At 38.9% G+C, this 26692-nt stretch overlaps 1 protein-coding gene across 4 annotated transcripts; it reads left to right on the top strand.

The window, feature by feature from the left end:
- Positions 1–2906: 2906 nt before the first annotated feature.
- LOC118832835 (protein FAM122A-like) lies at positions 2907–24638 on the top strand. Of its 4 annotated transcripts, none has more exons than XM_036740202.1 (10): positions 2907–3533; positions 6856–6934; positions 10657–10713; positions 16118–16161; positions 16307–16361; positions 18183–18275; positions 18536–18624; positions 19821–19885; positions 21630–21723; positions 22230–24638. In XM_036740202.1, exons 1-10 carry the CDS (start codon positions 3433–3435, stop codon positions 22378–22380), a joined length of 828 nt encoding a protein of 275 aa, XP_036596097.1. In that variant the 5' UTR covers positions 2907–3432; the 3' UTR covers positions 22381–24638. The 4 variants fall into 4 exon arrangements, with proteins under 4 accessions (XP_036596097.1, XP_036596099.1, XP_036596098.1 ...); XM_036740204.1 differs by having other exon boundaries at positions 3395–3533; positions 18539–18624; positions 22230–24628; XM_036740203.1 differs by having other exon boundaries at positions 3395–3533; positions 19824–19885; positions 22230–24628.
- The last annotated feature ends 2054 nt before the right edge of the window (positions 24639–26692 follow it).

Genomic DNA, 26692 nt, shown 5'->3' with positions numbered 1-26692 from the left:
GCTCAGGTAGTAACTATTGGCAGATGGGCCCTGGCGCTAGAATTTAAAAGGGACCAATAGGCTGGCGAAATACGAGCAGCTCCTTCTAGGAAGGGGCTCGGGCCAATGGCTGGAGGAGAAAGAGTGAGGACCCTAAAGACCCTCGATTTCTCCCTGCTCCGACCTTCGGGTAACTCCGTGGCCAATCAGGGAAATTACCTAAATCCGCCAGTTCTGGTGGTCTTTCTTTGGCGTGGGGGGGAAGGGAGACTGATTTCTTATTGAATTGGACTGAACATCTGTGCGGCTTTTTAAGATGCTCAAGTGGGAAGCACTAGGTCAAAGGGAGATAAAAGAAAAAGCTTGTAAGAATTGTATGGCTCTACCTTCACGCAATTTTTATAAATCCTGCCTACTCACCCTTTACCCCCTTTTAGGAACATGCCATTTATTGTCCTTTTACCCTTTAAAGATAAGTAGGTGGAAATACTCGTCCTTATTTTTTTTTTTACCAGTACAGCTAATTTAAGTAAGAGTAGCACCAGTATAGTAGAGAGAGCGCTGGAACTGGAATCAGAAGGACTTAGGTTCCGGTCCCTCCCTCTGACAAATTACCAGCTGTGTGATAAGGAGCAGATCATTTCGCCTCTCAGAACCTCGGTTTCTGCACCGGTAAAATGGGGATAATCACAAGGCTGTGAGGAAAGAGTTGTAATTGCAAGTGTCCAAGAGCTATAGAAATAGGACTTATAAAGTCTGTAAAAGAAAAAGAGCAGGAGTTCAGTTCCAACAAATACTTATTAAGCATGTGCAGCAGCCAAGACAGCTGATCCTGACAATCATGATTCAGAGGCATGACTTCAGCCAGAGGAGATGGGTTTGAATTCCTGGCTCTGCTGCTGACCTTCCAGCTCTAAATCAGGTAATGTTTGGTGAGAACTGGAATCTCTTGAGCGTCCTGTATGAGTATAGCTCAGGGGGGAAAATCCTGTTGGTACTTGAAAACTGACTGCACTCCTTTCAAAAATACTTTATTTCACCATATCAACCTGCAAACATGTTTGACCTGCTTATTTCCAAGAAGCTGTTTGTTCTTGATTATTCTCACCCCATTTTAACCACTCTTACCTCAACACTGTTTTCAATTCGTAACACTGCATCATTTGCCTGAAAGGCAATGTGGCATATCAGGTAGTGGGACCAGCCAGCCTTGGAATTAGAAACACGGCTTCAAATCCTGTTTATGGCACATACTAGCTGTGTGGCCGTGGGCAAGCAAGTGGTCTAGCTTCAATGTGTCTCAGATTTCTCTTAAGACCAAGTTATAGATGAGTTTCTGATCTGCCTCTGTGGAGGGAGCCCTATGTGAGGAGTTCCCTACCCTGATGAAATTTTGGGTCCAGACCACTCTCTCCCCACCCCTAATCATTTTGCACTTGTTGATCCATTGTTTGTAATTGTCATATTCTTTCTATGTGTTTTAGTTCCTCAACAATTCCCACAGAGCAGAAAGTATATTTGTTTCTTTTCTATTCCCTCCACTCCTCTACCCTCCCCAAGTGACCCAATCTCTCGAAAGATCAGGTAGTAAATATTTACTGAATGACTAGTGGATTTGGTCCCTATCGGTGAAGAGTTTAAGATAGATTAGGATCGCGGATAGATGAAAACACAGAAAGAATATGAAACCAATAGAGGAAACTGAGTTGTTTCTGTGGATAAGGTTGTCCATTATTTGTTCAAGTTCCTACCTAGTTTCTTTGAGGATTTATCTGATGTGGGAGGTTGGCGCTTTGGTCTTAATTTGCAGCACTGTTAGTTATAATCGCCGGAAAGCAAGAGGGGCTTAATCCTGATAATAGGGAGAGACAAGATTGTGATATTCTTTGGGGAGTACTGTTCCTAAGTAACAGGAAATTGGTGACATCAGAGTCCATTGGCATAAGAGGAGTGATGCAGACAAGGAATTGATATAGTTGGTGGATGTGTCCTTGCTATTTATTTGCTATCACGCGTTGGAAGTGGCAAGCAAAGAAGATTGCTCCCGGAATGATTTAAGGTAAAAAGTATTTGTAAATATTTTACTTTCAGAAATCGTTATCAGTTTTTTGGTACTTGAGGGTATGTGGGGACCTCTGTTTTCATCAGTCTGAGTAAATCCCAAATCGGGGGAGGGAAAACTGCCTCGATCCATGTGGGACATGTTAAGAGGTTACCACACTTCGTAATGTGGCAAGAGGCAGGATTTCAACCTATGTGTTCCTGACTCCTAGAATCGTAGATCTAGAACTGGAAGGGACCTTAGAGAATGTCTAGTTCAATCCTTCTCATTTTAAAGATGAAACTGGGACCCAGAGAAGTAAAGTGATTTATTTGTCCAGCGATCCACGGGAAGTGGCAGCCCAGGATTTGAATTCGGGTCTCTCTCCAAACCCTGAGCTCTTTGCTCTATACACCTTGATGCCTTCGAAACCCAATCCTTTATTCACTTAGAATAATGAAGTAAATTCAAATCCTTTTGGGGACGGGGCAGCGGGGGAAAGCTGGGAGAGGTGTCCAATATGTCTGCTGTGCTCAATATTTGCCCATGACTTTGTGTTCTTTCTTTGACACTTCGGCTACTGGTTTCTGCATCCTCCCGTGTTAGTTTGCTGGCTTTTGCCTTCTGCATCTTGAGTTTTCAGAGACTAAGCGCCTCATCGCTCCAACTTGTAAAAACCGAGTTGGACAGGGCCCGTCTCTCCGCTCGCCCGCTTTCTCTCCTCCGCACCCACTACAAAAGCGATAGTCAGAGAATCGTCCCAGGGGCCCTTAAACAGGAGGGTAAGGAAGAGGAGCGCTAGTTTTCCAAGCGTCCCCCGGAAACAGGGCTGGGGAAGGAGAAGGGGAGGCAGGACGCCCCGCGCTGGCGCTTGCGCCGTAAGGCCGTGCTGTCGGGGCGGACGTGGGGGCGTAAGCGTGCGGGGCGGACCCTGCCTGCTCTCAGGAGGCGGCAGGTTGCAGTTTTTGTTTTGCCCTCGGCCCCTCCAGTGCGGGGTCCCGGGGGCCCAGAAGGAGGACCGGCGGCGGCCGCGGCCCCAAGGCATCTGAGTGCTAACTTGTCCCTGAGGCCGGAAGGAAGGGGCTGGGGGTGGAGTGTGCCTAGGAAGCTACCGTGACCTGGCGCTAGACCGGGGCCAGAGCATGGGGGCCGGAGTGGCCAGGCCGGGCCCTGCCCCCCACCGTGCTCTAAGCTGCTGGGCGGGCCTCGAAGCCTTGAATCGGGCCCCCGCCCACGGCCGCCCCGGGTTGGCAGCAGCATGAGCCGCCCCGCCGTCTAGAATTGCCTCCGCCTCCTCCATCCCCATCACTCCCCACTCCTGGTCCCCGCCCCCGCCCCCCACCTCCCCCCCACCCCCCACGTCCTGAGGTGAATGGGAGCCCAGAGCTGAGGCCCGGCACCTGCCCCCCGCCATGGCTCAGGAGAAGATGGAGCTGGACCTGGAGCTGCCACCGGGCAGTGACGGGGGCGGCCTGCGGAGGTCCAACAGCGCACCGCTCATCCATGGGCTCAGGTGAGTGAGGGCTAGCTGGGCGGCCGAGGATGCTGGGGGGGCCGGTGCGCATGCGCCCCGCATCCGCTTCAGCAGGTGTTTCTTCAACCATCTCCCCTCCTCCATCATTTTCTTCATCCCTTTCAAACCGACCCCCCTCCATTATCTTCTTCCCACCCCAAGCCCAGCCGGCGCACAGTACCGGCTGGCCTGAGGCTGACCCAGGCTCGCGCTGGCTTGCCCGGAGATTGTCATAGACGAACCAAGTGCCGCCGCTAATTGCTGTAAAGTGGAGTAGGTGCTTTTCCTGCTTTTAGCTAACTTTCTTCACCATCTCTAGCCCCCTTCTAGGTAATTCCCTCTTGTCTTCCCCCCCCCCCAACCCCCCAATCATTGTGCTCGGGTTCATTTTTGTCAGGCTTGGACAATACTGCTTCCCCACACCATACCAGTACAAATATACTCCCAACTCGAAGGGCAGAGTGGAAAGACACTTTCCCTGAACAGAAAAGGTGTTGCAGAAATGTTACACCCTGCATATACCGGATGACAGTAAACATTTCTGACAATGGCAACTAAAATACGTACCTTTTAATTGCCCAAGAATTGAGTGCTGGTATAGTATTTTAATTTCATTCTTATATCCTGCTAATGTAGGTATTCGCAATAATTAAGATAGTAGATTTAGAACTGGAAGAGACTTTAGCGGAAATTGAAATGCAGAGAAACTAAGTGACTTACGTGTTCCAAGGTCACACAGATAGTCATATCTTAGATTTGAATTCAGGTTCTTTGACTCCTGATTTCAGCATTACGTCCATTCCAGACTTTTTGAGCTAAGAAAGCATGAACTTTCCATACAGTATAAATCGGAAAGAAAATTAAGTTAAAAAAAAAAGTAATGCATAGGAGCAGGGAAGTACTGAAAAAAAGATGTTGAATTTAGAGTCACAGGACCTGGGTTAGAATCTCAGCTCTGCCACTTCCAGACTCTGTATTCTTGAACAAATCATTTAATCTCTCTGGGTTTTGGTTTCCTCCTCTAAAGTGTGAAGGAGTTGGACTAGTTGGTCTCTAAGGCAGGGTTTCTTAACTTTTTGTGGGTTGTCGGACTTCTTTGGAAATCAGGTAACGCCTATAAATCTCAGAATAATGTTTTTTGATAATTGAAGGAAATGCTATGTTTCAGTTAGAGGTTAGTGAAAATAAAGATGTGATTTTTTTTTCCCATCCAGGTTTATGGACCCCCCTGAAATCTATCCACAGACCCGATGGGCCCTAGGTTGAGCTCCTACTCTAAGGTCACTTTCAGCTCTAAAGTCCATGAAATTTGAAAACTAAAATCCATGAAACTATGAAAGTATTTTATCTAAATAGGCAGATAGGGGATGGGCAGCCATCCCAACAAGAGGGCCTTGTGGAGTGTTTATATTTGAGAAGCTGAGTGATTTAGAAAATATAGGATTCTGTTGTGATTTTAAGCTTTTATTTAGGGCCAGTAGTGAATGTAAGAAAGCCTTGAGGGCTGATAACAGGGTTGGTCAGTAATGGAAGGTTTCATGAAGGAAAAAAGTAATAGCTACCAAGAGGATGAGGAAAGCCATTTGCTTGACAAGAACTTTCAGTGATGGTCAAAGCATCAAAGATGGCATGGAAAACAATTAAGGACAAGCAGAAAACTGGGAGACAAGATAGATATTGCAGTGGAATGATTGCCTGTTTTATCTATCAGATTTTCTGCTTTACCAAGGTATTCATAGGGTCTAAGTTGAAGATGCAGTTTAAATAGGGGTAAAATATTCCACTCAGGAGAAGCGGAGGGCTTAGAAATTGAAGGGACCAAGTTGGCTCAAAAAAAAAAAAATTGGAGCTCAAGCTACCTCCCTGGGTGATTTAGAGGACTTTGCTCACAAAGCATTATGCAAATGGAAGCTTATTATAATGTACTATTATCTGCCTGAACACAAGGAGGGCTGGACCTCCATTAGAGGTCCTGTCCAGGGTCCATGAAGTAACACTAACAATGCTATTTTAGCAGACACAGGATTTGGTCAGAGGTTAATCCACAAAGTTCCGGAAGGTATTGTAAGCTTTGACTTCCTACTGGGAAATTTGGATTTTTACCTAGGCTTCTTTCAGCTCCACTATGTATGCCGTTCACTTTTTTTCCCTTTCATTGCCATTCCTTCCTCAATACCATTCCAGGCCAAGACAGCTTTTTATTCAGTACTTGTTAAACATCCTTTCACTTCTTTCAAATAACTTCCTGAACTCATTTAATGATGCCTCTTTAAGAAATCCCACTGTCCCCTTTGCACCAGCATTTGATAGTTTGTGGTTCTTAACAAGTTCTTTAGGGCAAGTATTAATCTGGTTATAGAGTTTCCAGGCTTTTGTATATGTGATTATAAGCCCGAAAGTCAGTGACAGATGGTTTTTTATCATTCTCAATTCTTTATAATCCTTTTTTGTTTTTTCCATTTGGCTAGTTTTATTACTAGGATGAGCAACAAAATAAAATTATTGGTAGAAATATCCCTCTCTTCTCCCCCACCCTTCAGCAATTAGTAAAGGGCATAAAGATTAATATAGTTAACTAGTTTCCTAGGCCTCTCATGAAACTAAAGAATTCTCTGCATCTTTGAGTTGTCGTTGCCTATATTTGAATTTATTTCTTTGGTAGGCTGAAGACTGACCTCAGACTTGAGTGAGGAGAAAATTCAGTTTTATCATGGCTCAGAAACTTAGGAGATGAGTTTACTTATGCACCAGCCATTCATTTTCCTCCTTGTCACCTATTTCCCTTAGTGAACTACTAAGGAACTGCTGAGTCCAGGGAGTCAGACAATGATTTCTTTAAAATAAGCCCTTTATGGGAATGGATTGAATAGGATGGGAAGTAGAAAATGGGGAATATTCTGGAGTCTGCCATGTTGGATTCCTCTTCATTCAAGTAGAAAGGTATTTGCTTAAAGGTGATCTAGGGCTTACATTTTGGAGCCCTGCTCTTAACTTTTGGATGACAGGTATAAAATCCATACTTTGAACTTCATCTGAAAGTGATGCAAACTTAATGCTAAATTTCTAACAACATTAATTTATTCATATTAGGAATGTAACTAAGGATGGAATGCCTGAGTTCCTGAGTTTGCATCTAAATTTGGTTGGCTAATTGTGATGCTAACTGTACTTTGAATCATTCTATGTTTTCTTATCTTTCTCTAAATAGCTGTTCACTTTAGGGACATAGTGCTCGAACATCTGAACGGCAGTTTTTTTTCTTTAAATCACCTATGATGGCCTATAGCTATATTTGACAAATATGTTTGTGCTTTGGTTTCAGCGACAATTCACAGATATTCCAGGCTGATATGTTAAGAACCAGAAGGAACAGTACTACATTTTTAAACCGGCACAACCTGGTAAGAAAATGCTGATAGCCTATTCATCATTACCCACGCTTGTACTACTTCAACAATACTTAAAGGAAAGATCAACACATATACTATTGATAATTCTCTGCACTTGTGGCAAAAAATTTTTCTAGAGCCCATATGGCTTTAACAAGGATTTTGTTTTTTATATAGAAAATCACTGGGCTTTTTTTTTCTTTAAAAGAGAATTTTCACACTCTACTTAGAGGAATCTAGTGTTCATTATTCTTCGGTCTTAAACTATGACCTTTGTGTGTCATAATGTCACATAACATCTAAACAAAAATAGCCCTTTTACAGCAATAATTTTTCAGTGTTAATTAAATCAGTAAGCAAAAATGAATAAAAAATTCACTATAGCTGAATGCATTTTATTAATATGATATCTCTAGAGCATATTTTGTTGAATATGTAACTTGGAAATAATTTTTAAATATTTCTCTACTAAATCTAAGTTTAATGGAACCATGGAAATGATCCTCATGGAATTTAGATTTATATATGTATGTATATGTATATATACATGTATGTATATATATGTATATATACATACATGCACATATTTATGTATGTGTGTTATATATATGTTAATGGCATACTGATGGAAATGTTGGAAATAATTCTTGTACATTACATACTGTAGAGATTCTAGGCTCTCAATCTGTAAATCGTAGAATTTAGAGCTGAAAGGGATGTTAAGAGATCATTGAGCCAAACCCCCCTCATTTTACAGATGAGGAGAATGAGGCAGAGAGAAGTTATGTGATTTTCCCAGGGTCACACAGCTATTAAACGTCGGACAAAATTTGAACCCAAGTTTTCCTGCCTCCAAGTCTGGTGCTCTATCTATTATGCCAACTTGCCTCTCAGTGATCTACTTTAATGTAACATAGCCATCTCATACAATGTATCATTAGTGTAGCAGGCTTGAGGTTTTTAATATGTTGTAATAATAATTTTAAGGTTCAATTTGATGTAACTCATACATACTTCAAGGATTCTCGATTGAATCAATTTGACTATTCCTTCCACGAACACAAATCCTCTGCAGAAGAGGTATCAAATTTGCAAAACTCCCTAGTGCCATGAATCAGATTAAAATGTAATTAGGAAATATTTAACAAAATAAATAAAAATATAGTACAACATAGATAATATTAATTTGTGGTTTTCTAAGTCATTCTGTGGCCCGCAGGGATCCCTTTCTATTTGACACCACTGCTCTGCAGCTTAGTTAGAATATTTTCATGAGTTGCCATGGCTAAAAAGAATTCATCATCTGGTGAATACCTCTGGTAATTGAACCTCCTTAAAGCTAGCTAGGTTAGTCCTGAGATGACGGACATACGTAGAGTCCTTTGCTGGGTCCCTACTTGAGGCTTTTCCAGCTTAGGTCAGACCTACCAGAGCTTAGCCCCTTGCCTCATGCAGCAGCTTGTAAAAATCAGGCTCACGATGAAATATTATTTATTGTACAACTAGAGCAGAGAGCCTGATGTAATAGCTTCCAAGAAGAAAAGCCCTTATCCAAAGATACCCACATTCTTTTTGATGGCCCCAAAAAGGATACGATTCATGTGCCAAACACGGATAGGGGAATGGACAGGCAATTGCTGATATGTGAGCATAATGAAATTTGATCATTTTTAAAGTCCTTTTTAGCTCAAAAATCCTATGGTTCTCTAATCTGTAAATGTTATTTTTTAAAAACTACAAGCATGTGGAATATATTAATAAAATCTAAGTTGTAGAGAAGGTACCACTCCACATGATCAGAGAGAGATTCTGCTATATCAATGAATCAATATAAGATTCTGGGAGTTCCCTTTATCAATGAAATCACAGGTTTAGTCCTTATCCCTATATGCATGTGGATTGTATCCATTTTACAAAATATATATTTGAATTAATATTGTCACAAAAGCAAACCACAAGCATAAACACTTTTATGTGCGAATATACAATTAAAGGGTCCAGAGAGAATATGGAGTGATACAGTTTTAAGAGTCATTAAGCAATTTTAGAGAAGAGGAAGAAGCCTCCATTCATAAGAGATATTTTAAAAACTGAAATATTTTCGTCACCATATCAATACCAGGCTCACAGATTGAGATCTGGAAAGGACCTCAGAGTTCATGTGAACCAACCCCCACCCAGCTTTCTAGACATGAGGAAACTGATATTTAGGGAGGTTGAAGTGACTTATCCAGGCCATATGAGGAATAATTTGGAGACGGCATTTGAACCCACCTCCTCTGACTCCAAGCCTAGCATTCTTTCCAGCCATCCCACACAGCCTCTCACAAGCATATTTACCGCCAGGTTCTTTCTCCAGTCCTCCTATTCATACACAACCCTGATCAGTCCACTCCTCTCCCCAAGCTACCAAATAAGATCCAAACTTAGCCTAGCATTCAAGGCTTTCTGTGACCTAAACGCATCATCAATCATCAATATCGACAAGTATTTATTAAGCCCTTACTATGTGCCATTCTACCTTTTGAGCCTTACATGGCATGTCCCAAAAGTCTTTGTGCAAGTTTCTATTTTAATAGCTTAAAACTGCATTAAGACTTTTGAGACAGCCTGTATAATACTATTTATGGCACTTTATATTTTACAAAGTGCTTTTATTACCATTATCCTCTTCAGCCAAACTCCATCTTCAGTTAGTAATTAGTGTTCACAACAGTCTAGAGACTGTTTCTTCCTGTATGCTCTTCCCCGTAGTCCAGCTTTTGGGCTAGGGACTTACCAGGTAAGCCAGGACAAATAGAAGTCTTCTCATTACCTTGAGAACAACAGTCCATGTTAAGTTTTTAAATATAAAGTAACTCACTGCTCCATCCTAACTAATTTGCTATCTGTTTGGTATCTTGGCCAGCTAATTTGGATTTAACAAAAAGCCAGAATTACTGCTTGTTTTTAAAGAAATGTAGTTTTGATACATTCAAGTATATTAATGCTAACTTGGCTAAGTGTTGGTCTGAAAGAATCCTTTGGTTAATGAATAGCAGATTTGAATGATTTATAATCAATCAGTTATATGTAAATAATATTCCCCCTACGATGCTCAAGGAGACTTAAATAGTTTTGCCTCTTAAGAAGTTTAACTATGGCTCTTGAAATCCTGTTTCAATGTCATTTGCCCTATCAGAAAAGAATTTCCTTAGCAAAGATAAGTTTAAGTTCCCCTCCCCTTGATTGTCACAAAATCTGATTTTAATAAGTTGCTAAGAATATAACCATGGGACATATTTGGCCATCTTTTTAAGTTAACCCTAAATGGACCAGAGACATTTACCTCATCTTAGACTTTTCTTTACACTCTCATTAACTTCTTTAAAATTATCGAATCATAATCCCCATTAGAGTCATTCTGGATGAAAAGTATGAATCCGTGATTTGCAGTTTGCAAGAAGTGCCCACGTTGAGACCACAAATTCATCAAAGTCTGAATTCGAGCTCAGGTTCTCTGACTTCAAAGTCAGCATCCTTTTCACTTCATCACTCTTTTCTATTAATATTGTAACATTCTTTTCTGTCCCATATTGCCCAGATGAGCAGTTCTTTTGATCTATATTGGAAACCCTAAACCTTTCATTAGTATAAATTTCAGTTTAATTTTTACAGGTTCCTTTAGTGTGAATTAAGCAGAAACATTAAAACAGATTTTTTTTTTGGTTTTTTTTTTCTGTGTTATTTTGCAGTTGCTACCTTCCTCCCCTCTTCGAATCCCTAGTAGCCGGATTCATCAGATCAAACAGGTAAGAAAATTTGGGGGGAAAAAACTTTGGAAGTCACTATCTAATCTAGCACTAAAAAGAGGTTACACAAATTCCCATGGTGTGGTAATGCTATTAAAGATTGTTGATAATTTAGATTTTTAGTTCAGGAGTGGCATTTGTTTAGAAAATAATTTTTTTTTATATTTAAAAAAGTTTTATTATATTTTAGAAAGCACTAGTTTTAAAAAATAATATAACTGTATGTTACATAATAACCCTTTTCTCCCCAGGGAACTCAGAGGATTATTACTTAGAAAAACTAATTTTCAGTTACAAAATAGGTCAGGGGTGGGGAACCTGCAGCCTCGAGGCCACATGTGACCCGCTAGGTCCTCAAGTTTGGCCCTTTGACTGAATCCAAACTTCACAGAACACATCTTTAATAAAAGAATTCGTTCTGTAAAACTTGGACTCAGTCAAAAGGCCGACCCCAAGGACCTAGAAGGCCACATGTGGCCTCGAGGCCACAGGTTCCCCACCCCTGGATAGTCGTACTTACAACATGATTGTGCCATTTTTATTACTTCACTTTAAAAAAAAATCACCAATTGTAACTTGACTGTTATATAGCACTATCCTTTGTTCTATTTGTTTGCTTCATTATCACCCTAAATTCAGAGATGCGGTGTGAGTTTTTTTGGTTTTTGGTTTATAAGCAAAAAAATAAAATGGTATGAGTCTATATTTTATGGCTTATCAATTGGAAAGAATCAACTCACAACCTCATTGTGAGAAGTGATTTAGGTTTTGGAGCTGGCTATCAGAATGCCTCAGTTCACTTCACTCTGTTTCCACTCTAGCACACCCCTGATAGCAAGCCTTTCCCCCTCCATAAGCATTTTCTTTTCCACTATCCTCTCCCCAAAAGAACATGTTGATAATGTGAGACTCGAACTGAGCCCTCTCTGTGTGGCTAGGTGTGTACATTGTATCCTTAGTGTTTCTCAAGTGATAAAAACAGCTACAGCTAATGTCCAAGCGAGCTTTTGTTTATCTCTGAAATTTGTATGTACTGTTCCCTTAATTATTGTAAGTATTTGAGACTTGATTATATGTTTCTGGTTATCAGAGCTCTGAGAAAAGAGTATTTTAACTGTAACTAGTAATACAGAGAGTAAAATAGTTTATTATCTATATTAATTCAATGTTCATTGCATTTAGAACTACAAAAAAAAGTCGAAGGAGAAAAGCAGAAATGTATTAACTCCCAGTCTGACTACAGATTTAATAGAAAAATTTAGATTTATCTTCAGCAATTTAATTTTCTGATCTATTTTTCCTCATTTGCTCATTTCCTGTTTCTTTATATCTGGGTCTTCAATTGGGACTTCTTTTTGGCCGTAGAAGTTAACCTGTTAAATTCATGAAAGTGTCACATATGGTTGTTGTGCTTGTTGAGTAATATTTCCCCTTTATATTTTGAAAATGAAACCTAACAGACATTATATTGTTTGTGTCGTGTTTCATGGGCTTCCTAAGTGTCTTTGGAGAAACATCTCACTAAACATATTCATTTTTAGAAGAGTGAAAACAATTTTTTTTGGTAGAATATTCCTCCAAAAGGAAATTTTTGTCCATATGTACATTTAAGCACATGTATAGGGGAAGCTGTATCCCCTACTACCTCTTCTTTCCCATAGGTGCCTAATGGCAATATTACAAAGGTAAAGAATGTCTCTTTTCCATAGGTAGGCCATCTGAAGTGGAAATGGAACACAATAATTTCCCTTCCTATTCTATACCACATAATCCCCCTCCATGTCTTCTGCATACCTATTATTTGCACCTTCGGAAATTATAAAATTTAATATACATTTGCAGATTATTTCCTTTTTTAAAAAAATGGAATCTTAGAATTGGAAGGGACCTCTGAAGTTATCTATTTCAACATTCTCCATAGGTGGTCATTTAGCCTCTGCTGGAACACCTCAGCTCATGGGTGGGTGACTCACTACCTCCTGAGGCAGCAATAATTACCAGAAAAGTTTTCTTTAAACTTAGCTGCAAATAATAAGCCATAAGTCCAAAAGAATGAAGATGAAACACGGATACTCAACTCCTGACAGAGAGGTGATGAACTTAAAATACAGAAAGAGACATTCATTTTGGTACTTGGCTAATGTGGGAATTCGTTTTCCCAGACTATGCAGCTATGAGGGCTTTATTTGTTTTTGTTTTTACCTTTTAATTTGCTATGAGGAGATGTGGAGGGAGTGGGTGGTACAGATTAACAGAAGAATGCTTATTACCTGAAAAATAAGAAGAAAAAACTAAAAAAAACTTTTTCAAAGAAACAGCTGAAATCTGCCTCTGACTTGTACCCTAGCTCTAGCCTCTGAAGCAGAGCAGAAGAAACCTAAGCCCTCTAATGCAGTAGAACCCTTCAAATATTTGAAGATAGTTATTCATATTCTCCCTTAAGTCATCTCTCTTCCAGGTTAAAGATCCCCTGCTCCTTCAATCGTATAACATGATTTCACATTCCTTTGTTCTCAGTTACCCTTTAGGGGTATGCTTTGGTTTAGCTATATCCCTTCTTGAAAGATGGTGCTCTGTACTGTAGACAATAATTCAGATGCCATTTGGCTAGGGTGGAATACCATAGGAGTCTCCATCTCCTCCTTTATTCTACATACCATACTTCTAGTAACGTAGCTTAAAAGCACATTACCCTGTATATTGAACTTATGGTCAGTAAAAACCTCCAGATCTTTTTTCTCCCCATGTTTCCCTGAGTCCTGTACTTGTATGGTTGGGTTTTCAAAATTTTAAGTGCTAGACTTTACATTTGTGCTAGTTAGATTTCATTTTATTATAGTTGGCCTTTTGTTCCATCCTACTGAGATCAGATCTGTTCAGATCTGAGCTCTGTCCAGATCTGAGCTCTGTCATCTGCAAATTTGATAAGCCATGCCATCAATTTCTTCATTTGAGTCCATTAGTGATGATGGTGAAGAGAATGGGGTCAAGGATAGAGAACTCTGCTGCCGCAAAGGCCTCCCCACCATACAGTGATATGACTTTTTAAGGGATTGGATCAGACGCAGACATGATCATAGTCTTGAGGCTGTCATATAATAGGTTAGACTTATTCCACTGGGTCCCAGAGGGCAGAACCAGAAGCAACTGAGAAGCAGATTTAGATTTTCTGTAAGGAAAAAACTTACATAACAATTAGAACTGCCCCAAAGGGGGAGGGGCTGCCTAAGGAGCTCTTGGGTTTGGCCTCCCTAGAGGTCTTCATAAGCCGAGGTTAGATGCCCACTTACCAGGTATATTCTTGGGGATGCTTAGTAAAGTCCCATTTGGACTAAATGGCCTCCGAGGTCCCTTCTGACTCTTAAATTGTCATTCTTTGAGTCAGTGATATAAAGTGACTTTATGAACTGGATCTCTTTGAGACAAATTGTGCTAATTGCAGACAGAACATCCAAAAATTACATTGTAGGAAGCAGTTCTAGAGCCTCGATTAAGATGTTTTATGAATGTTTCTTTCCCTCTACAATTAGTCCTGAAGTTGTACCTTTTATTCTTTTCTTTGGATTTTTGCTGTTGCTGTGCATGTTTGGGTTTTTTTTTTAAATAGCACAGATGTTTGTGACAGTCTGGTAGGGTAGTGAAAGTTCTGAACTGACAGTCAAAAGAACTGGCTTCTGGTCTATACTTTGCCACACCTTTGGCAAGTCACTTAACCTTTTCCAAACCTCAGTTTTCTCATCTGTTTAGTGGAGACAACATCTGACCTGTTTACCTCAGGGCTCTTGTGAGAATCAGTTGGAATATATAACTAAGAAATTTGTAGTGCTTTAAAAGGCAAGGTGGTATAAGTATCATATCAGCAAATATTTTAAGTATTCGTTGTGAATGATTTGAAATTTCATACTCTTTGATAGGAACATTTTAAGGATTTTTATGGTAAACTTCTCTAATTGATTGTATGTTCCGAGAGATCAGGGATTGCATCGTATTCATCTTTGTACCATGCCTCCATAGCACCTAGCAAAGTGCCTTGCACGTAGATGAACCTGTAAAAAAAAATTGTTGAATGAATGAATGATAAAAATTGAGCCTCTCAGGGCAGCTATGTGGCACAGTGAGTAGAGGACCGGCCCTGGCGTCAGGAGGACCTGAGTTCAAATCCAGCCTGTGTGACCTTGGGCAAGTCACTTAACCCCAATTTCCATGCCTTCCCCCCTGCCCCCCAAAAAAGAGAAAAGAAAAATTGAGCCTCTCATCAGAGGAAAGATACTATAAAATATTAAATCAAAATGGGACAACAGTAATTACATTCAGTGTGAAAGAATTTTTTTTTTTACTATAGTGTTTTCAAATACCAATTAACATCTTCTGCTACTTCTCCCAATTTCTCCATTTCTATCAATGGCATTAACACTCACCCAATCATAGGTTGAAAATCTTGGTTTTGTTTGTGATTCTTCCTCCTCTTTCATCCACTATATTATCCAACTGATCACAAAATGTCATGTATTCTTTCTTAATTTCTATTTCTTTTATTCTATTCTTCTCTCTGATTTATTCTTTTGTCTCCACTCCCACTAGCCAGCTCCCTCATGCCTTGGATTACTACTGCATCAGTCTTTTCTGCTTCTTTTTCTTCCCCTGTCTCTTTGGCCAACCCATTCTGCATTCTAGCACTAGAGAAATCTTTCTAAAAACACCATTGCTGATATAACTTGTTATTGCTGTTCAGTCATATTCAGTTGTGTCAGACTCTTTGTGACCCCATTTGGGGTTTTCTTGGCAAAGATACTGGAGTGGTTTGTCATTTCCTTCTCCAGCTCATTTTACAGATGAGGAAACTGAGGCAAACAGGGTGAAGTGACTTGCTCAGGGTCACACAGCTAGTTAGTGTCTGAGGCCAGATTTGAACTCACAAAAATAAGTCTTCCTGACTCCAAGCCTGGCACTCTATCCACTGCAGTGGCACCTAGCTGCCCTGCTAACGTAACTATCCTGCTCAAAAATGCCAATGGCTGCCTGTTACCTGTTGAGTAAGATCCAGACTCCTCATCTGACATTCTGCCTTGTCTGTTTCACCTCATTTCTCACTACTTGGCAGTACAGACCTTAAACTCCATGTAGGCCAGTCTCTTCTCCTGCCCTTCAATGTATAATATTTATGCCTACCTGTCAGCTTTTATTCATTTTGTTCCCACTGTCCTGCCTCCTTCAGGAAGCCTTGTGTGATACTTTTTAGTGGGGATTTTGATGCAAGTCTAAATGTTAAGCAAAAACATGTATAGTTGTTCAGGCATTCTTTCTCTGTAGCACAGTGAAGAAAAAGACGAAGATTCATCAAATACTAAATAAAGCTGGGTAAAGATTCAGTGCATTTAATGTGGCTTTTTTTCTTGCCCTTCAGGAAGAAGGGATGGATATGCTAAACAGGGAAACTGTGCATGAACGGTGAGTATGTTACTTTTGAACTAAAGTGTTTTAGGATGGTGTTTATTTCCAGGTACATTTGTATCCAACCTTTATTTTTATTTTTTACAAAAAAGTACCAACAATAAAATGGCCAAGTATAATTTCTTTTCTTTTCTTCTTTTAGAGAAGTTCAAACTGCAATGCAGATAAGCCAAACATGGGAAGAAACTCTAACCTTGGTAAAGTATCTGTACTTCAATTTTGCATAAATTTTTGAAATTTTGTACTTACTAAGATGTCATTCTTCCCTATTTCTGCTTCCTTATTTCAAAACCGTAAATACTCTTTGGTGAAAATTAGGATGAGGTGTGCTTCCATTTGCTGTAACTTAAAAGGCTTTTAAGAAGAACTATTGTATGGTTTAGCCATAAGGTTACTCTCTACTTTTTAAGAGTTGGGTTCGAAATAAATAGCTGTCTGAAACAAAACCATCATTTTAGTTATGGAACACTCCTTCATCTTGATGATGGGCTTCAAAAAAGTCTAGTCAAAATTCTTAGATGATAAAGCAATCAAAGTTCTTATTTTCTTTCTTTAATTTAGTAACTATTGGACTTTAAAGCCACATATGGTGGATTTTCTGAAAATTTGACTATTTTATATCCATAATGCATATATCTCCACATTTATTTTAGCATTTACCTTCAGTTGAAACAGATTTAGAACTTAGAAACTCTTACTAAAAAATGTTATAACTCCTATGTACAGATTATGGTTGCTTAGTTGTGGTAGTTGAATGATCAGCCATTTTCAATCTTAGTCATTTTGGCTGATGAAGTGAGTAAGGATCAAGGTGAATTTTCAGTTTCTTGTTTGACCTCTCTTTCAGAGTCTTAAATAAACCCAGTGACTGGAGACCTGTTACTAAGGAAGATAATACTTCTTTTCCTAGATATACTGGAATATTAGAGTTAGCAGGTTACCTCTGATGATTCTAGCTGTTAGGTTATTTAGACACAAATGGGCTTAGCTGATATTTTATTTTGTTATTTTTTTTATTTAACATTTTATTTTTTCCCCCAATTTCATGTAAAAACAATTTTTAACGTTCATTTTTAAATTTTTTTTGAGTTCCATATTTTTTTCCTCCCTCATTGAGAAGGTAAGCAATATAGATTTGATATAGGTTACACATATGCAGTCATGCAAAACATATTTCCATGTTAGTCATGTTGTGGAAAAAAACACCAACAAAAAAAACAAACAGGAAAAATAAAGAAAGTAAAGAAAAAGTATGCTTCAGTTTGCATCCAGACTCCATCAGCTCTTTCTCTGGAGATGGATAGCATTTTTCATCATAAGTCCTTTAGAATTGTCTTGGATCATTGTATTGCTAAGAATAGCTTAGTCATTCACAGTGGATCGTCGTATAATATTGCTGTTACTGTATACAGTGTTCTCCAGGTTCTGCTCATTTCATTTCATATCAGTTCATGTAAGTCTTTCCAGGGTTTTCTGAGAACGTCCTTTAGAGCTGATACTTTATAGCTGGATTTAAACAATTAGGTGAATCCAGTCATTTTAGTGCTTATTTTAATGTATGTAGGTGCCATTGTTCCTGCTTCCCCACTAGTACCCAGTTTCAGCTATTTCCTCTATGGTCATTTTGTAAATAATATTATTTTCAGTATCATCTTCACTCACATTTAGGGAAGAATAATATTCCCTTCTTCTCTGATACCTTGATACTGAGCAGTGCCAGCTCTTTTGGAGCTACAATACAGCTACTGGAAACATTTGGGAGTCCCTAAAATTCCATGTAACTGGTTCTCCCAAAATGTAAAGTATATCACCTGTCACTGGAACTGATTTTGGGGTTCCTTGCCATGGTGTAGAGTTGGTAGAAATTCCGAGCTCTTTCCAACCAGTGAAAGTGATAGGAGTTGCTTCTCCCCAGCAGCAGCAGCAGCAGAAGCAGTGGCTGCAATCCAATATTTCTTCAGTCCTGTCACCTAGGTTCAACTATCAGTGATATAATTACGACTGTTCCATTTACCTAGAATGATAACGATGGAGAGAAGTCATCATCCCCGAGGCGTGTTGATTTTATTCCAGTATCTCCTGCCCCTTCACCCACCAGGGGAATTGGAAAGGTAAGAGAGTGAAGCTTGACCATGAGCCCCCTGATATTCATCCAGTGAGCCAGTAAAACACGTGCCTATTAATTATCTGCTCTGTCCAGCACACTGTATCAGGCACTGGGGGAAAACATAGGTTAAGCTGACACTTAGGAAACCTTATGTTTAGCGCCTCCAGTTTTGAACAGCCTCTCTTACTGTGGTATATGTGATTTGGAAAGTGGCACTTCTTTTTTGTTGAACTCTGTTGTATTTTGTTTTTTTTTTTTTTTTAGCAGTGCTATTCGCCTTCATTACAGACCTTTGTTGCCAGCAATGGGATGCCTCCTAGCCCTATTCCTAGCCCGACTAGACGATTCGCTACGTAAGTTTACATTGTATGAGAGTACCAAATTGATTCTAACTAAAGTAAAGTTATATTTTCCTAAGTTTCTTTTTTCTGGACTTAGTAAAAATGGGTAGTGTCCAGTGGTGGGATTCAGCCGGTTTGGCAGAACCGGTACCTAATTTTAAGTTGAGTTTGGCAAACTGGTTGTTAGCGAGGGCAGGGCCTGTGCCCGCCGGTTCTGTGGAGAACCAGTTGTTAATTTATTTGAATCCCACCACTGAGTGTCTTCTCATTACTAAATTAAAATGTTCTTTTTTTCAGTCATCATTTCACATATAGTAAAATATCTAGCTGAATTTATACTTATTTGTACACATGAGATCTCCCCTTTGGCATATATTGACTCAAATAAAATTTTCTAGGTACTTTTTACAAGTGTACCCACTCATCCACCTAGAAACATGCAGATGTACAAAGAATCTATGATTTCATGAACATCTAACTTCTGATGTAGGAACTTCCTCTACCAGCCAAAAGTGAAAATTCAAGTCCTAAGGCTTTGAAAACTATGAGTGCCTCCTGTAGCTGCTAATAGATATGTGGAAAAGCCAGTGTTTGATGCAAATCTGAGTAGGTCAGTACCTCCCAAAAATCCAGACTATTGGCATCCTCTTTAGTAGATAAGTCCTGGCAAATTGCCTGAAGTCACTTTACCTATAAGTGATTGCCTAAGGTCCCATAGCTAATAACTGTCAAAAGTGAGATTTGAACTCCCAAAGTCTTCCTGATTCCAAGCCCAGCACTCTGTAGCCATTACACCTGCTGCCTCTATCCACCTCTAGGTCTATAATAGCCCTGTGAATCACAACTAGGACTACATAGCTCCCCATTAATTTGTCCAAATTTAGGAAGATTTTCCTGGCTAGAGAGCCAAGTTATAGAAGTATGTTTGCTACTGGGTTATTCCTATTTTCACTCAGAATTAGGACAGAACAATTAGAAGCTTCTACTGCTATACACGGCATTGGAGAGAGGTTGGGCATGGCTTCTGAGACCTAAATTTTATGACCACATTTTCTGGTCTAATGAATTGTGCCAGCTGGACTAGGGTATCCAAATCCTTTCTGGGAGTGGTGATGGCTTTGCTCTGGTAATCTTGTAGACTTCTAGTCACAACTGTTGACATATGCGTAGAGGCATGGTAATGACAAATATGATTCGTATTACATCAGCAGGAGGAGTCAGAGTCCCATCAACTGTATCAGACCGAGTGTGCTGGGACCCATAAAGAGAAAAGGTACAGTGGTTCTTTGAGAATTGGGGGAAAAGGGCTTAAAAAGTTGTATTTTCTCAATATATACTCTAAGTAGTAGCTTGTACTTACATGGTACTTTACGATTACAAAGTAATTTCACGTATATTCTCACAAAATCATTATCAAGTAGTGGTTTTGTTAGGATTAATTTTTCACTGACCATGTAACATTTGGTAGATATTGGAAGTATTTTAATAAAAATACTTTTCAATTTAGACTACTTAGTTCAGTGAGTATTTTATTGCTTTTTCTCCCAGTGATTAACATGGAGAATATTAAAATGTGGTATAAATTTTAAAATGGTTGAGGTTGTAGTATTTATTTTTATTCTTAGTTTTTAAAAGGTGGGATGAAAGGAAGGAGGACGGTTGGTATTGGGATGATGATGACTTAAGCAAGAAGGTGGCTTTTGAGCCAGTCTTGGCTTATCTCATCCCATCTCCATTTGACCTTGTTCTCCTTCTCTCTACTTACTTAGCAAATGAAATGAGCTGCATATTTAGTAAGAAATTTAATTTGCTTGGAGTGGGATGGTGTAAATGGGAGAATAGAAGGGGTCAAGAAGGAGAGAACAGAACCACAGCATGCTTTCTTCTCTCAAACGTAATATATTTTGGGCTAATTAATAAGACAGGCTTCCAGCATAGCATATTTAATTAAACCAAGACATATGCATTTCTTTGTAATTACTCTCAAATTATCAAAGACTGAGCCGTGGGCAAGGCCTTTTTTTTTTTTTTTAATAAAACTGTCCATAACTTTAATGTGTGAGTCAGTGTCATGCAAAAGTGGAAAGTCTATGGGTAATAGAACACTTGGAATCTTTTTACTATATTAAATATATACTTAAATTCAAGGTTTTGTGCACTAGCTTAACTGAAATCTTCTGTCCTTTTAGGAGATTGAGGTTTTGTCACTGGGCATGGCATTATTAGTTTGTTTAAAAGCTGCTCTTACCTATTACAGAAGTGAATATTCACTAGCAACTCAACCACTTGAGAGCATGGGGCTGCAGCCCAAGTAAAAAAGTAGAAAAAGAGGGTACCAACAACTGATTTGGCTGCTAAAGGAGTCAGTCCTCTTTTAAGCTAGAGAAGAGAATCTTAAGGTGAAGAGTAACTCTTAGGAAGAGGATCCAAAGCACAAGAAGGTTTTCCAGGTGGCAGTAAACAACAATTGACCATTTTCTCTGAGAATAAGACAAGAGAGAATGAACTGAAAGGAGCAGTAATGAGCAGTTTGTCTGGTTGGTTTAGAAAGGTTGTCTTACTAAAGAGAACCAGGAGACTTTCTCTGAAGATAGGTTTTTTCCTGGGGTTTTTAATGCATGGAAGACTGGTTTTCCTTAAATGGTGAAAGTCTAGTCATGTCTAGGGGCATGGGTAGAGAGATGCATTAAATAACCTTCAAGCCTTCTAAGATACATAGTAACCTTCCCAAGGAAGAGTTAGAGAATCTCTATCCACGTGGATGCTTAAAGAAACAAAAAAGATGTAGCCTTTAGTTCTGGCTGCTTGTATAATCCTGCCTGTACGCAAAGGCTCTTCCAGCATCACCTCACATGTAATTATATGATCATAAAGCATTAGATATCTTAACATTTATTCAAAAATGACCATAAAGTTGCATCAACACGCCCTTTTGGTTGAAAATAGACACCCCACCCTCCATCCCCCCAATTCCAAGCTGTTTAAAGCTGGCTTTGCCACTGTTGTTTTTTTCGTAGGCGAAATGGAAAATGAAGATCAACCAAAGAGATTCTTTCAAGGCACCAGTAGCAGTCTGCTTTCTCCTGATGTTCCATCAATTCCTGACATGTGGTAAGTGATTTAACTTTGGGTTTCTAGCATTCGTTAAGCTGTGTATTGCATGGTTTCATTAAGGCCTCATTTGACTTGCCAGTTTTAGCACATTTTTTTAGATGTTAGCAAGCTAATTTCAAATGGATTTATTGATTAGTTTGCATAGTTAGTTGATGTTAGTTCTCAGGCATGTGTATATTTAACATTGATTGTATAATGGGTGTGTTTTTTGGAAGTGTGGCCATAGGAATAGATTACTGTATGGTACATGTATGGTTATGCACACCTGGGGAGGAAAACATTCTTCTGTCTACTTGAACCACAGTAAACCTAGTTCATTGAGAAAAAGAGAACTTTTCTTTGTTACTCTTTACTTTACTATCCAGATGTTGTCCTGAAACCGTAACTACCACCACTTCTTTGCTGTAGATGGTCTGTGGTCATTTGCAGACTTTTCCCCCCACAAAATGCACATTCAAATCTCTTGACTTCTGTTTACAATGGGTGGCCTTTTCTTCTCCCAGTCTGTCTTCAGATGCTCTTGATGGAAACAGCAGCAGTGCTGGATCTTCTTGTAACTCACCAGCTAAAGTCAGCACTACCACCGACTCTCCTGTGTCACCCTCTGACTCGGGCTCTCCATTTATCGCTGTAGATGAGCTTTCATCTAAGTGATTCACCACTCCAAGACTTGTTTTTCTGATGGAGAGAAAATCCAGTTGGAGCAATAATGTAGAATTGTATCGTGTTATTTGGGCTATTTCCTCTTTTATGTTTTTCCTCTTAGGAATATCCAGACATATTGTTATTCTAGAGAACTTCCATATCCAGTTCCTGAGGATGCGCTTAAATTCAACATAGTAATCTTTTCAAAAACATCTTCTAAATGAGGAGTATGCTGAAGCTATAAATTTACATCTTTTAAGCTGCTAATATATCTATATACCTATGTCATCCCTTGATTATTTTTTTTAGTAATTGAAAGCGCTGTTTATTTATGAGGATAGTAAGTTCTGATGAAGTATAATTGTTAAATCAGTATCACAAACTGATGTTTGAAAATGACACTTTGTGCCCACACTAGTTCTTAATAATATTTTCAGTAATTGCTAGCCTTCACTTAAAAAAAGAAACATGACCAACCTGTCAAAGGCCATTTTTAAAGTAAGCTAATTATAACATACTAATCTTACAATTATTTGTTTTACACAGGAATCCGGAGCAATTTACTTTGTTTTGGGAAAAGAAAGGGGTAGTATAAGGAGGAAAAAATCCTAAATGAATAGCAAAAGCAAAATGCTTAATTGGGGCTTTGTGCCAGTATTCAACTTGTGTTTTACCTTGATCAATTTTATATTAGATGTGGAGAAGCCAGTGTTGATTAGTTGTAGCTTTATGCATTTTTGTAAATTCCTTTTTATTTCTAATTATGACTGCTGATTTGATTAAATGTGGTTCCTACATGTAATGGATTTTCTGTTAGAATTACCTACTTCCTTCTTTTTCCCCTAAATGACTGTAAATATTTTTTTTTAACTCCAAATGTTTTGCTATCTAAAAATCTTTTAAGGGACTTTAAAAAAAATAGAAATAGAATAGCCCTAGCAAAGCATTAAATGTTAAAACCTAAAATAAGTGCTTTGAACAACTGGGGGTAGTTAACATTTGATTTAAAATTAGAAAGGGAATTTTCTGAATTTAAGTTGAGAATAGATTGAAATGGACTTAGTTAATCAGTTATGAATAGTCCTTATGAAACACATTTCCTTTTCAAAGGAGATACCAGAACAGTGATTTTTAGCTATACTCTCAAATGAGAAAAGACACAAGTGCAGAGGACTGTGTTGCAAAAGCCTTGAAGGCATTCAGCATAAGAGTCTATGGATAAATGTAACCACATACTCCCGAGTATTCACCATTCATCATGATGGACTTCTGAAAAGGGAATAGAATTCTACTAATGACCAACTACGAGTAAACGGGACTGGTGGTATAGTCTTGGTGATGCTTTAGCTTCTTTGTTTCCTAGGTCTTAGACTTGTTAGGTAAAAAGAAAGGGATTAGAGGGGCTTTGCTGCAGCTCTATGTAGTAGCAATTCTGTACCTTGCCGTGCTACACCCCTTCCCCCAAAAAAAGTCCTGTGTGTCAACAAAGACAGGAAAGGTTCTTAGACGGTGGTGATGCATTTGCACAGACTCTTGGAGAGGATATAACGTTCCAGAACAAAAACCACTGAAGATAGACAAAGTGAACTTCTAGGGTGAAAACACTGCTTCAAGAAACCTTGTATAAATTCGTATGCTAAGTAATACATTAGTACGTGCTTATATATGTAGGGGGCACTAATAATTGGACCCCTCTAGGAAAGGGTTTGCTTTGGTAATCATAACTACTTAGCTCGGACAATGTTTCACTCTCTTCAAGTTAGTTTAGACTTCTATGTTATGTGCTAGAATAACATAACTCACTACAGTATGCTTGGTGTAGCATTTGTGAATACTGTTGTTGGCTTTTCATTCTTGATTGATCATTGCAACTGTTGCCTTTTGAGCTTGTGTAATGAAAGGAGCCTGTTTTTCTCTCTATAAAAGACTTTCCCTCTCTTGGTATTCAACCCCAAAGAATTGCTTAACTTTTCCATGCTGTTTTTGTGGTTGGTTCCTTTTGAGTATGATAAGGCTGTAGTTTATCTTCAACATGCCAAAGACCTGTCATGTCACTCTTCTGTAGGGAAGACTGATTCTGGGGGGTTTGACTTTGCTTGTCTCATTTTTCCTGAATGAGTCTCTTACTGTCTAATCTAGAACTCATCTTAAAGATGCAAGAACAAGAGCTAGTTGTGCTGTGTATATGTGTCGGTGTGTCCTCTTTCTGTTATATTTATGCTAGTTTTCAAAATGCTAATAAAAATTAAAAATGAAAGAGAAACGTGGCTTCCAAAAGTTCTTTTTTGGTGTAATGCTTCTTGGCTTTAAAAATATGTTCATGTTTGCTACGGGACTTTCATCTTAGAAATCTTAGAAGCACAGCTTGAGAAATTTGCCTTTGCCATTATTCTAACTGAGCTATTTGTTGTCTGTTTTTCTTTAATATAAAAGTTGAGAGGTCATTGGTTACTAAAATATTTGTATTAAATCTACACCTACCCTTGTAATCCACCAAAGAACTCAGATCTCCAAACTTTCCTTATCTGAATTTTCACATAAATTTGCCCCATTTCATGAAAGGTTTCATATGTGAAATTCTGAAAAGAGGAAAACAGCTCTGTGAGCCTGAAATTGCCTTATCAGTCCAAAAATGTGTTTTTATTTTGGTCTGGACCTGTAATTTCACTGGTATAAGGAACTCCTGGTGAGGAAACACCTTCTGTTAATACAGATCAGCTACTGTTTGAGTTGCTTGGGACATTGAGAGGTTAAATGACATCCCCAGTATCAGAGGTGAGTCTGAGGCTATGCACTGTTTCTCTAAAATATGCCATCCCCAAAATGACATTAGAATTCTATCACTGAGATTTTGAAAGTAGAACTTAAATTTATAGAGTTGTTTTTTGAAGCAGTACTTCTCTTCGGGGACCCTTGACTAGAGCTTAGCCACTGTGAGCCAAAAATTTTACATTTTTGTCCTTGGCTTTGATTTGTGACAAAATGATGATAATGGACCTTTTTAAAATGTGCATTTACCAGATTCAGAACTGATGAGTTACAAGGCTACACTAGGAGTGACTTTTCTTTTTCCATTGGATAGCTGTTTTTTTTCCTAGGAAAAGGAGGTGTCCCAAGAATTCAGTCTTCTTGTTTTGTGGCTCTTTACATCAGTGAAAAAAAGATTTTAACAAGAGTGTTTTCAGTACTGTGACATGCTGTGGTACAATGCCCCCCACCCTGCCCCGCTTCCAGGATTGATATTTGAAAGACTTCTCCACATCATAAATTCTATAATGTAGTCATCGTGATATAAAAGATGATTCTAAAAAACCCCATGGAAACCTGAATAGAACTTAGTCATTTAGTCCAAGCTTACCACCCCATTACAGGATCTCCTTCTTACAAATGTTCAGGGAGAGGGCTTAGTACTTCCAATGATGGAGAACTCACTTCCTCACAAGGCATTCCATTCCATTGTTTGATAGCTCTAGTTATTAGACAGTTCTTTCTTAAATTAGCGAAAGGCAGTTGAGAGGGAGGATCTGTGCATATATAAGTGACAATATACTCCCAGATAATTTGGCCTGGGATGGATTTAACCAAATCTTTAAAACAGATCCTAAGCCCGTACTAACCTTGGACCCTTGTCCTTGGATTATTCAGTTCTTTGGACTCCTACTAACAATATGTCTGATCTTTTAAATGACTAAAAGTCTTATCCTACAGGCACATCTGTATGTCTTTTACTTAATGGACTCTCTGTAACAGTATATTATAGCGAAAAAAAAGTAATTGCCATCTGCCCTGACCTTGCATTTCAATATTTCAGCTCTTAGGACCTGAGCCTAAAGAGGTCCCATCCATGTAGAATTCATTGCCAAATAATTAAAGCTTTTAATTTGGAAAAGGGCAAACCATGCTAAATGAGGCTAAGATAATTCCAGTGAAAATGCAGTCCAGCCTTGCCTCCTCCATTGCCACACCATGTCTTCTTATATCACAGATGACTTTCCAGTGATTTTTCCACCAAGATTAAAAATAGGATTGGTTTTCACTGTTGTCTATAAGTTCTAGGTAGAGGGAGCCAAAGGAAAATCACATAGGCAGCTTGGAAATTTGTTTTTACTATCCTGGTGGCAGGATAATTAATGACCATATGTTCTCAAAAGCACTAAATAAATGCATCCATATGATTAGCTGGATCCTATAAATTGACTGATAGCTGTATATGTGAAATTGGAGATCTTTGTGGCCTAACTGACAGCAACACAAATTGGTAAAATAATTGCCCAGAGTCAGCCTTTCAGTATGTGATCAGACTACAATTTGGGCCCCTAAA

Source organism: Trichosurus vulpecula, chromosome X (genome assembly GCF_011100635.1).
Source record: "Trichosurus vulpecula isolate mTriVul1 chromosome X, mTriVul1.pri, whole genome shotgun sequence".
Classification (NCBI taxonomy): domain Eukaryota; kingdom Metazoa; phylum Chordata; class Mammalia; order Diprotodontia; family Phalangeridae; genus Trichosurus; species Trichosurus vulpecula.
The sequence above is the reverse complement of the archived record's forward strand: the minus strand, read 5'-3'. Positions and strand labels throughout refer to the sequence as shown.

Coding starts and splice junctions, on each gene's coding strand:
- LOC118832835 (XM_036740202.1), top strand. CDS start 3,433: ATGGCTCAGGAGAAGATGGAGCTGGACCTGGAGCTGCCACCGGGCAGT. Junction 16,362..18,182: donor GGGAAGAAACTCTAACCTTG/GTAAAGTATCTG, acceptor CCATTTACCTAG/AATGATAACGATGGAGAGAA. Junction 21,724..22,229: donor CCATCAATTCCTGACATGTG/GTAAGTGATTTA, acceptor TTCTTCTCCCAG/TCTGTCTTCAGATGCTCTTG.